This window comes from Salvia miltiorrhiza, chromosome 2 (assembly GCF_028751815.1).
Source record: "Salvia miltiorrhiza cultivar Shanhuang (shh) chromosome 2, IMPLAD_Smil_shh, whole genome shotgun sequence".
NCBI lineage: Eukaryota > Viridiplantae > Streptophyta > Magnoliopsida > Lamiales > Lamiaceae > Salvia > Salvia miltiorrhiza.
The window spans coordinates 10577196-10589627 of NC_080388.1; the positions used below are offsets into that span (position 1 = coordinate 10577196).

A 12432-nucleotide genomic window follows, 5' to 3' on the forward strand; every position below is an offset into this window, starting at 1 on the left:
TGGGTAACAACCACTATCCATTTAGTTCGTGGGTATGGGTATGGATAGTCACTATCCGTACCCGTCGTACCCGATTGCCATCCCTAATTCAAAACAATCAGGAGGGATAATCAAAGAAAGATCAAGAGAAGATGCAAGAGATAATGCTAAAAATTCATCAATTGTGCGTGAAATGACAAGCTCGAAAGGTAGTCTATATAAATTTGGAATAATATATAGAGTAAAATTTTGAAGTAGCCAAAATGAAGCATAAACACAATTTATGGCTGCACATTGAAAAAACATAAAATTTGGCCATTTTTATTGATTTGGACGTTTTTACCCTTAATGAGGCGGACCAGGTAGCATTAGGCACGCGGGTCGCGTGCCGGGTCGGGTTAGGCACTTATGGCACTATTAGTGCCATAAGTGCCAAGATTTTACTTTGGTTTTATTTTGGATTTCCGTTGGCACTTATGGTACTATTAGTGCCATACGCGCAGCGGGCGCTGGCTTTTCCCCACGAGCGCGCAACTCACCCATAAGCTTCCAACGGCTGAGCAATCACCCCAGTGGCCGAGTAAAAAGGGCAAATTAGGCATACCACCTAATTAATGGCCATATTTTGATGTTTTAAGATTAAGGGCCAAAAATTGATTTTCAATCTTCATTATGGTCATTTGACTACATCGTTTCTAATATATATGCGTGCATGTCAGCATTTCTACATTTTTTATGAACAGTAATTAAAACAATATTGTGATATTTTTTTTTTCGCAATTAAGGTAATGCAGCAAAGACAAATGATGAATGTGTTGAAGCTACTGCTGTTAAAGATGAAGGGAAAAGCAAGGCATCCACATCACAGGAATACACAACATGTAAAATCTTAAATTAAACCACAAGACAATGACTTTTTAAATTTGTTTCAAATTCAGTGGATGCACTTGTTGCAAGAAAAGCAGCAACTGCATGTGTGTAAAATCACCGAAGGATTAGATGATTGTGATAATGATTTCGAGGACGTACGAAGTGGTGAAGAAGAGAAGAAAACAATGGTTGAGACATACATTTGTCGAGAATGACCTTTGTGATAGTAATTTGATGGTGTGTTTAGGGATATGATAATTGAATTCGAAAATTGTATGAGCATAGATTTGTCGAAAATGGAATTTATAGGATTTTAGAAAACATTGATATAATATTTGAGCGGAAATTTTCAGTTCACTTTCATTTAAAATTTTAACACTATTATATCATCACGATTTACAATTACAAAGCACTTTTAACCTATTTTTCTATTATAATTTTATTTATTTATTTATATTCTAACATTTTTGCAATGAATTATCAAATGCTAAAATAAAGTATTGAATTTATCTTCCTATATTCATACATATAACTGATATAAAGGAATTTCCCGTCGATGTCGACGGGTTAATCACTAGTTTTTATGTAAAATGAACCTCGTTTCTTTCTTATTTATAATTAGATAGTCTTTTTGTTGGTGTGCTGCTCATTTTGTGATGCTGAAAAGAGAGATTCAAGCTCAATTATTGCTGCATCTTTATTAAAAATGAGATTTACGAAGATGAAAATTCTAATTCTTGAAAAACTACACATTCGTTTAAATCTTCCTTAAATATTGACCAAAAAAAAAAACTATCAAAAATATTACACTAAACCTCATTTTTCATATATTATATAGATTTCGTACAATTATTGTGATCCCTTCGTCCCACTATAATAGGCTCGTTTTTCATTTCGGGGTGTCCCACTAGAATAGGCTCATTTTTCATTTTGAGTGAAAAAAAAATTAGTAGCCCCACCTTAACTATGTTATTATTTGTTAATATTTAGTTAAGTAGAGAGATCAATTCTTAATAAATTTAGATAAATTGAATAGTTGCATCAAAGATAATTACATGAAAGATTTTGAATTATTAAGTATTTAGTGAACAAAATTATATTTAGCTTTAATTTACAACAGCCTAAGCCCAAGTACTTTAATTTACACCAGTATAAATCTGGTAGGTTGCGTAATTTTTTTTTTTTTTTTTTCCAATATGCTGAATCTTAAAAACACAAGCACAATATCCATCCACCACACAAATCATTCCCAATCCTCCTTAGCCGTTCACATCAATGAAGGTCGTATGCAAGAAAGAGGGTGAACCAATAGTTCAGAATTACCTATATCGTTAGACCACGATCAAGTGGATTTTCTTGTAAAAAATTCAAGGTTTAATTTACGTTGTACTTAAACAAAATTTGTGAACTATTATTATTGCCTATCGATTTTAAGATATATGTATAATACCTAGCTCGCACCAGCAATTATTTTAATTGAATTCAAATCATGTTCTATTCAGATGTAGACATGATTAGTATACACAAGGGACCGTGAGGCAGTTTAGCATATCAGCCGGTCTATGACCGTAGAAGGTGGCCACCTTCTCGGCACACAGTTATCATTGCAGATATGGTAGAGTACAAAGAAACATAGTATGATCAGACAAACTTTAGTACAAGTAAAATGACTATTGGGTACAGACTTTTTACTAAAACTTCTGTGCGCCATGAGAATAGGCATGATAATTTAGAGCTTTAGTATGCATGTATGTAGGTTTGGCTCGTGCCCACTGAGTATTTTATATTCAACCCTGTATATATTTATAAACGTGCAAGTTGAGCAGAGACCGGTGATGGGATGGTGTCGAGCGGTCTTTTTGTTTTGTTTAAATGTAAATACCGAGACGCATGTCTTGAACATGCCTCTCCAATCTGTCCTTTTCGCTACGGATACTTATGATGTGTAGAGATCACAATAAGTCTTCTCTGTTGTGATTCTCATATATAAATTACACCTTGTAGTTCGTAATGATCCTTTCAGGTTTATAAAGAGCGACTTCTTCATGTATTCGAGTTTTCTTTCTGTTCAGAGCAAACATTCGATCCACCTTTATAGATTGATTCTCTTTCTTTATTCTCGCTTCTTAATTTCCTCCATTGATCATTGTTCCCTGGATTAGCTATCCTTAGTCAAGCCCAATTGTGACAAAAATGTACTTAAAAATGGATCACACTACTTTTTCCACCACTTTTACCATAAAAAATAAGTTTCTTAATCTCTATGCCCAAAAGAATTGAACTTATTCTAATGAGACGGAGGGAGTACATAATACCATGTTCAAAAGCCCCGATGCCACCACGTTAAAATTAATAGCATATAGCATATATCAAGTTGCAAATATCATGTCATATATCATAGCATACTAAAGCCGTAAATTATCCTTTAGGGAGTCATCATGCCATATCATAGCATATATCATATTTAATGTAGTTCACAAAAATTATCATTTATAAAATCAAGTTGCAAAGTTGAGACATGAAATTTCTCTTTAGCGAAGAAGTCTTTGGTTCGAGTGTCAGCAATTTGTGTTGTATTTCTATCTAAAAAAGTATAAAAAGAAAAAACCAAGACGCTGAAAGAAAGTACCTTCAACCAAATATCAAGGATTCTCAGATAAAATTTTCAAGTCTTTTTCACCAAACAGTAAAGATCAAACCACGAAGATAGAGTGTTTAATTTCTCCAACGAGAGCGCAATACTATCCCAAGATTCAACTTAATAGAATGCATTATTCACACAAATCAGCATCATTACAAAGATTGAACAACATAAATTATCGCTCTTTCGAAATTAAAAAACAAGTTTCAGTTCGTCAAGGGATTGACATATCTGTAAAAGAACAGTATGTATGCATAAACACAACTCGATCTGCTGAATTTCGAACTAAAATGCCTCATAAATCACACCACTCACCTATGAAGAAAATGCTGCTCTGCAACCCTTATCAAACATTCTCATATCCTCAGCAGAAATCTCTCGAGTTTGAAAACGACCTGCACAACAAACATCGTTTTGATCCTCTAGAAGAGCTTTACTGGTTGCGTCGTTCCACTTCTCATCATTGCACAGAATTCCTCATAGTTGATTTTGCCATCCTGTAAATACCAAACATGTGGTGGGACCACTGTATATAATTTGAAGACAGAAAAAAAATAATGAAATACGTGAAACAATTTGCTAACTTACATTATCTGTATCGACCTCCGAAATTATTTCTTTGATGGTGGCTCCCTCTCCCATACCATAGTCTTTCATAGCAGTTTCCAATTCATCCATTGTGATATAGCTGAGGCGCATTTTAAGTAATATGACGAGTTAGTTAATGATAATGCATATATGGTCTACCTAGAGCCCCATTATTGAGATAAGAACATCGAAAGCAGTTAGACTTCAAAGAAGAAGAAGATGGGATCAACTAAAGCAAAACATGGTTTTATTACTTTTTTAGCAGATTAAAAGAGAAAAGTTATTAGAGAGGTCGAAACAAGGCAGAGAAAAAATGAGCAAGGAGAAGAAGAATCAGATTTTACCCGCTGTTATCCTTATCAAAAAACTGAAACGCCTTAAAGAGATGCTCATCTCGTTCAAGCTTATGTCTGTGCATTGTAGCAGTGATAAATTCAATGTAGTCGATAGTCCCGTTACCATCAACATCAGCCTGGTATCAGCAGTAATGATTGTTAAATGAAACACGCAATCGAACTCAATGTTGGGTGAATTTTTTTCAAATGAAAGTGGTTATACTTACAGCTTCCATGAGTTGTTGCACTTCTGTTTCTGACAGTTTAGACCCAAGACGAGCCAAGCCAGTTTTAAGTTCTTCATAGGTGATTGTGCCGCTATTATCTGTGTCCATATTCGCGAACATTGCTTTAAGACCTTTGATTTCTTCTTCTGATAAGCTTTGTGCAATGACCTGCAGGAGGTTTCAGATCCGGTAGACGAGGGTAAGAACATACCCATAAAGAATGTTTTAAATGCTACTAAATGCATGACCAGAAAATCTCATCAGAATATTCCATAGTTGGAAATAAATACATTTTTTACAGTAGAGTTGCAAATAAGGCCTTGTGAGCAAATCTCTTCACTAGACAAGGATTTGCTGCTAACCATATAAGCTCAAATGGCAATACCTTTATAGTTAATAAATGCCATTTAAAGATCTCTATGCTGGCCCTCCAGTCTATTTCCATATACAGAATTTTATTTGTGGCATTTTGAAACCAAAATGAGTTGCTCAATACTTTTTAAATGGTTTTTATGGGTAAACTAAAAAGAGTCTTGATTAGAACCACTAAACTGTGCATCCAGCAAATGTTGTATGCTTCACACCATATATAAAGACGTTAATAGAATTACCTTTAATGCAAGTTTCTTCAGCTTATTCATGGCCCTGAACTGCTTCATCCTAGAGAGTACCGCACTGTCTATTGGCTTGTCGGATGCTTGTCCCTTAATCCAAGGGTGCTCTTTTAACACAAACAAAAAGATAAATAAAGTTCAGTTTTGAAATGACAAATGAACATCACTATAGAACTTGTAACAGAAAACACCAAAACTCAGATTTGCTTTTAACAGCAAAAAAACTCTGAAAATCAAAAACTGATTAAAACTAACACAAAACCTCCATTTGAGTTCAATGATTTTCTGTTATATAGATTTTGGCCCAAGATAGCCTCCAATTATTCTACAGGAGGTTGTTGATATGATGAAGGAACGCCTTTTTGCTAGGTTATAACATATTTACAGCGTGGTTAACAGTGAGTTGATTCCAAAGCCATGTTCCAGCTGACTATACTATTAATGAAGGGCCGGTATCTGTGAATCGCGATAAAACCATTAAATGTGGGGACTTTGGCTTTTGATGGGTAAAGAAAGTAGTAATTAGTATAGCAAAGCTATTAGAAATACATATAAGAATTTAAAAAAATATACAAACATACATCAATAGCTAAAAAAGGAAGTAAATTACCTAGTACATGTGAAGAAGTTATTCTTCTTTTTGGGTCCTTGTTCAGCATTTTTCGAACAAGATCTTTGGCACTGTTTGAGATTGAAGGCCAAGGTTGGCTGTCAAAATCAACTTCTTCATTTAGTATAGCATCAAATATGCCTTTTTCAGTCTCTGCAGCAGATGATCATAAAACTAAGAAATTTGGCAGGTAAGAGTACTTGATGCAGAAAGTAAATTAGCCTTACCAGCCCAAAATGGCGGTACACCACTGAGAAGGATATACAAAATTACACCAGCACTCCATACATCTATCTCCTTTCCGTAACTTCGCCGCAGCACTTCTGGGGCAACATAATATGCACTACCAACAATATCACGATACACCTTTCCTGAAATTTAGCATCAAGTTGACAATAATTACTTCTCGAGATATATGATATCAGCATGAGTAAACAGAAAACTAAGCATGGTAGATGACTTTTGATACAAAGAACGAATCATGCGGACACACTGAAATGATGAACTCACAGAAGAAATGCTGATAGATTTTAACAAAACTGATATTTTTAAGTCAGTTTATATCGATATATACAGAAGAAATGCTTAAATGTCTTTCACATTAGCTTTCATGGTATATAGAGCATGGTTCTAAGGAGAACGTGAGTTAAGTGAAACTATCTGCATACAGTTCAATCAGTCCCTAAAATCATTTTCTCTTCAAAATTACACCACACAAATTGAATGAAAAGAACTTCCTGAAGTCATCTAGTTTGTTTCCTTCATTGCATTATAAATTTCTTTCCTTCAGGCTGAAGTTTGAGGATGACTATTTGCAGTGCTAAGCTTATGTTACAATATCCCACATCGATTCCACATGAAAGTGTGGAATGGTATATAAGAGGGGGTAAAAGTTAGACATATAAGTTAGGGAGCCCTAACTTAACCCAAAACCATGTCAAGGCCTCAAGGGTAAAGGGTTGACCCCCTCTTATATACCATTCCACACTTTCATGTGGAATCGATGTGGGATATCATAACAACCCATCCCCCATTAAGACTGGAAGTCCACGGATAGCTCTCACTCTGGGGAGTCTTCGATCGACCCAGGCAGGTCGCCTTCGAGCCTCTGGAGTCGTGCGGCATTCTCCCCAGGTAGCCCTCTCCCGTAAACTTCCGGATCCGGTAGGTCGGAGTCGGACAAAATTGTTAGACATATAAGGCAGGTCACTTTCATGTGGAATCGATGTGGGATATCGTAACAGCTTATGTGGCTAATGGCTTATATTATTTTGTGGATGAGTTCTTCGTGCATGGAAAAGTTCTAGATGTTATTGGCATTCCCGTTCTTTCTCGTACTCAGTGTATTCTGTTCCATCATCATAGACTAGGTCATCTGAGTATTTCATATTTATGTGTTTGTCCTTGAATGTGAAGTTTGTCAATTGGTTAAGCAAGTTCATGTCTATTACCCATCAGTGTCTTACAAAATTATCATTCTTTTAATTTGATAGCAAATGATCTTTGGGGTCCGTCATGTGTCTATTCTATAAAAAGTAAACATGGTTTGTTGCCTTCACAATTATCACTCTCGTGTTTCTTGGGTTTTGACAAGTCTTCTGTTGCAAATGTGTTTGGCACATTTCGTCAATTTAACTCAGTTAAATGAAAAATCGAAGTGTTCCAGACTGATAATGGCACCGAATCTTTAATTATGTACTTGCAAAGTTTTTTAATCAACATGACATAATCCATCAAAGCTCAAGTGTCAAAACAGCGCAACAAAAGGGGTAATAGAAGGAAAAAAATCATCATCTTCTAGAAGTTGCTAGATCAACTTCTAATGTTCCTAATTGTTTCTGGGGATGCCCTTCTCACAGCTTGCTATCTTATAAATAACATGCCCCCCACGTTTTAAGATCTATTTGCCATATATCCGACTTCTACATTGTTTCCTCAACTCAATCTAAAAGTATTCGGTTGTTCAGCATTTCTTCATGGCAATGGCACTACGTAAAGTAAGTTTAACCTTTGAAAGAAAAAATCCTCCAGAGGATCTACTCCTGGCAAATCCAGATATTTCCACCCCTGAAAAATCTGAAAAATCTTAACTCCTGCTCTCAAGATCTGGATGCTATCTCCTATCCCCAGCCAGAGAATCCTGAGCCCTTTATTATTCTTCCACCTCAGGAAAATCTGACATCTATGATAGGCAGATCTCTGTCAACCCACACTAAAAGAGGAAGTGTATATGGATCTCCTCGTGAGGTTAAACACCGAACGAGCAAGTCCTTGTACAACCTAGAGCAATCACCACAGGCCTGGTTTGATTCGTTTGCTAAGGTTATCAAGAAGAATAAATACAAGTAGGCTCAGTGAGATCGGACCATAAATTATAATGAATGAAGCATTGACAGTGAGAAGTTTACTTTCCTGATATGTGAAGCATGGGGACGCCCCCTAGCCTCCCCTCTCCATTCCAGGGACATCTCAGGGGACGTTATGCAAAAATACGTCCGGAATAAGTTCAGGGTGACGTCTTTTCTTTTTCATTTTTTTTGTAATTAAAATACGTTTTTAGGGACTGTCAAATACATTTGACCAAAAACTATACATTTTTTCAAAACCCTAAACCTAGAATCGCGGCCACCCTCACTCTCACCTTGTCCAATTCTGGCTGCCGACACACGCTGCTCGCCTTGCTGTAGCCGCCATCCGCCCTTTTTGCGCCTTCATCAGCCTTTGCGGCGCGGCACACAGCGTTCGCATCTCGCCGCCGCTGGGTTCGTCCGCCCTTTTTGCGCCTTCATCAGCCTTCACAGCACGGCGCACAGCGTTCGCATCTCGCCACCGCTGGGTTCATCTGCTTCATCCGCACCGTCCTCTTACCAGGTTTTTCTACATCTTAAATTAAGGGGCAGCATGAGGCATTATTAATTCTTGTGGGCAACAAAACTGCGACATGTGGGATTCCTATATTAAACTATGTGTTTTTGTTAAATTTGGCAAGATTATGAATACCAATCCCAGTTCTACATCTACTTCTATTCTATCAACTGCAACTGGTGATTTTTGAAAAAAATTGTGCCGATATGTAAAGAGGTTTGGAAATATTGGAGGTGGTGGTGGGGGAGTAGATTGGGAATGCAATTTTTGTGGAATGAGAGAAAAACTACTTAATATTGGAGGTTATGAATAACTTGTTGAAGTTGCATAAATGTATTGCACCTTGCTCGAAAGTAACCGCTCAAGATATGAATGAAATGCGCCAATTGTTGGATGAAGAAACCAAAAGACAACAACTAGTGAACCTAAGCAGTCCCATTGCCACCTAGCCAACCCCAAATGTTTTCAAATGAACTATATAAGATATATGAGTCAAAGAAAAGAAAGGAGAGTGAAAGAAGCTTATCGCCTATCGGCTCTTGCAAAGGCGTTCAATGTTCAAGAACGAAACATATAGTAAATAAAAAAATAAAAATGTATTTTTTACGTCCCCGTATCATATTGTATACGTATTTCATATACGTCCATGTTCTTCATAGATCCCGATAGTGTATGTGAATGTGGATAATATGATCCTTACGATCCTTACAGAGGATGATGACACGGAAACAAGAAAGTCGAAGGAAGCACTGGTTTTGAGTTTGAAATGACAGACTTAGGGAGGATGTGGTATATACTTCTTGTGAATGGAGGTAGCAAGAAGCAAGATGGGAATTTCTTGTTCACAAAGAAAATGTGTTAAATAACCTAAAAAGAAACAGGAATGCTGGAGAGATACTCCGTTGATCCATCACTGAAATTGGAGGCAAAATCCAAAGAAGCAGTAGACCACAGAAGATATCAGCGACTAGATGGGAAGTTGATTCAGTTTATGCACTCTACTACAGCAAACACCTTGAGGAAGTTTACAGAGTTTAAAATATCCGAAAGGAACTCCATGGATTTTCAGGAAAACTGGAGAAAGGATTATAGAAGTTTTACTCTTGATGCGAACTGGGCTGGTGATGCAAGTAATTGTAGGTCCACTTCAGGCTATTGCACATACTTCTTGGTAAACTTAGCGACGTGGAAAAGTAAGAAGCGCGATGGGTTGGTGTAGTTCACAAGCCGAATTGAAGGCAGTAGGTCATGGAGTGTGTGAGGTTAACCTAAAGTTTCTTTTGAAGGTGTATCAGTATTGTGATAACAAAGAGGCTATTTCACAACCCGGTCCATCATGACCAAACCCAGCATGTTGAATTGGACTGCCATTTTATAAAGAAAAGACTGAATATGGACAATTAGTGTTGTCTACATGCTAATAATATGTTAAACTAAAGGGCTGCACAAACTTCTGTTTGAAAAAACTGTAGACAAGCTGAGCTCGTACAATTTGTACAGTCCAGCTTGAGGAGGGTGGTAGTATTTAGGGTTTAGTTAAAAGTCAATCTTTAGCAAATAAAGGATACTTATCATCTAGGAATCTGTTGAGAGTTTATATTTAGTTCCTTTTTTTTTTTTTTTTTCCTTTCGGGGTCTTTTTAAGGCTGAAAAACTTATTCAGTGTAGAGTAATTAATGCGGTTCACTTATTCCTCCTGCTCGTATCAACTAACATAACCACTATTATAATTCGTGTATCTAGGACTTCTGCAAGAACTTATTGAATTAGTTTATCTTATTGAACATAACAACTTTGTCTGAGAACATATGTTGTTTTTCCCATTCACCACAGACTGAATTCGTATTGCTATGCTAGGTGAGAGTTGCATTTTGATCTCAAATTCTCAATAGCTTAAAGATCTACCTTAAGCTTCTATTGATGCTAATTTTGTTAAGCTGCTAGAAGGAAATTCCCTACAACGATACCACTCATCAGCAGGTGTGAACAAACATTCACACGAGATGTAACCATCTACACACCAGACTCAAATCTGACTTAAATATTTCACAGAGTGACCGGAGTATCATTTCTCATCAGCCTGATCAGCTTCAAAACCATTTGTCATTAAGGTGAAAGAGAAACTTCACTATTTCAAGGACTACTAATATCAATAAGATCACCAACTAATGCCTCTTTTCCATTAAAGACTACTACTAAACAAGGTAGTATATCAATATTAATATAAACATTATAACCTCAAGATTTATACTAAAAGCAAGTAACATCTAATTAGTAATTACCAAAACCCAAACACTACAAAACTAACCTTCCTCAATGAAGACAGAGAGCCCAAAATCAGTCGCCTTGAGTGTGGCCTTGTCATCCTTGCTCGAAAGCAAGAAATTCTCGGGCTTCAGATCCCTATGCATCACCCCCATAAAATGGCAATGGTGAACCACATTCACAATCTGCCTGCAGAGATCAGAGGCGGCCCTCTCGGAGTAGTGCCCCTGTGCGATGATGCTGTCGAAGAGCTCGCCCCCACGGCACACCTCCATGATCAGATGTACCGTCTGCCTATCCTCAAAGGCGCCCTTGAACTCCACAATGTTGTGCTGCCCGCTCAAATGCTGCATAATGTCCACCTCCCTCTTCATATCCTCCTTATCGCTCTTGCTCACCAATTTCCTCTTCAGAATCGATTTGCAGGCGTAATTGTGGCCCGTTGCGATCTCGGTGCACATGTAAGTAACCCCAAATTGGCCCCTCCCCAATTCCTTCCCCACCGAGTACTTGGACTTCAAATCCTCGAAGGGCTTTCCGAGAATGTTGTTGTGCTCCAATCTCTGAGCTGCTGCGGCGGTCTGGGGCTGCGGCTGCGGCTGGGGCGTGGGCTTCGGCGGCGGCGGCGCGTGATGAGTTTGCGGCGGCGGGTGGTGTTGGGCAGCCGGTTTTTGGTAATCCTGGTTGATTTGTTGGTACCCTGCGCTGCCCCCCGCTGCGGATCCGTAGCCATTGGCGGCTGGGCTAGAGTGATTTTTCTTGCTGAAGCAACCGCCCATTTTTTGCGCTTTTCGTGGTTGAGTGAAGTCAAGATTGCAACTTTATGAGATGAATTTCTACGGAAATTGGTATATGCGCGGCGGGGGTGAGAGGAAGATTCCAAGCTTTGAGAATAAAGAGATGGAATCGTGGGCGCAAAATTGAAGCGATTTGAATGGGAATGTGTAGGTGGCGTTTTGCAGCAGATGAGAGAAATTCACAGACCACTGTCTGTTGACTTCTCACGGGGTGCTGGCGAAGTGTTTTATACACGGTTTTAGCTTTTTCACTTTGCTTCAATGACTTTCAACACTCAACATATTAGATTTGTTTATTTTGAAAACAAACTTATCTTGTATTAAAGGGCAGAACACGAACAAGAAAATTTATGTGGAAGGCAATAAGAAGACGGCTTTGCTTGAGATGATGATCAAATTTTAAAGGGTAAATATCATATTAAACCTTTAACTATTCCCGTTTTATCAAAAATACCCTGAAACTTTCGAAATGTTCTCAAAACCCTCAAAGTATCAGAGTTTTATCAAATATATCCCGCATCTTTTTTTCGACCACCGGAAGCGTGACGTGGCTCCTCGGATGCCACAATGTAATTTAAAATCTATTTCTTTTAATCCATGTCATTTTATAATATCTTTATTTAATCCATGTCATTTTATAC

The 12432-nt window shown here is 37.6% G+C and overlaps 1 protein-coding gene across 2 annotated transcripts; it reads right to left on the reverse strand.

The window, feature by feature from the left end:
• Positions 1-3537: 3537 nt before the first annotated feature.
• LOC131013685 (calcium-dependent protein kinase 2-like) lies at positions 3538-12122 on the reverse strand. 2 transcript variants are annotated; one of them, XR_009097779.1, is made up of 9 exons: positions 11038-12103; positions 6092-6235; positions 5865-6017; positions 5252-5361; positions 4641-4808; positions 4423-4550; positions 4079-4178; positions 3806-3987; positions 3538-3721 (listed from the first exon to the last, which is right to left on the reverse strand). XR_009097779.1 is itself a non-coding variant. In XM_057941812.1 (8 exons), the coding sequence occupies exons 1-8, from the start codon at positions 11771-11773 to the stop codon at positions 3913-3915; spliced, it is 1614 nt and encodes a 537-aa protein (XP_057797795.1). In that variant the 5' UTR covers positions 11774-12122; the 3' UTR covers positions 3538-3912. The 2 variants fall into 2 exon arrangements, 1 of the variants encoding a protein (XP_057797795.1); XM_057941812.1 differs by having other exon boundaries at positions 3538-3987; positions 11038-12122.
• Between the last annotated feature and the right edge of the window lie 310 nt (positions 12123-12432).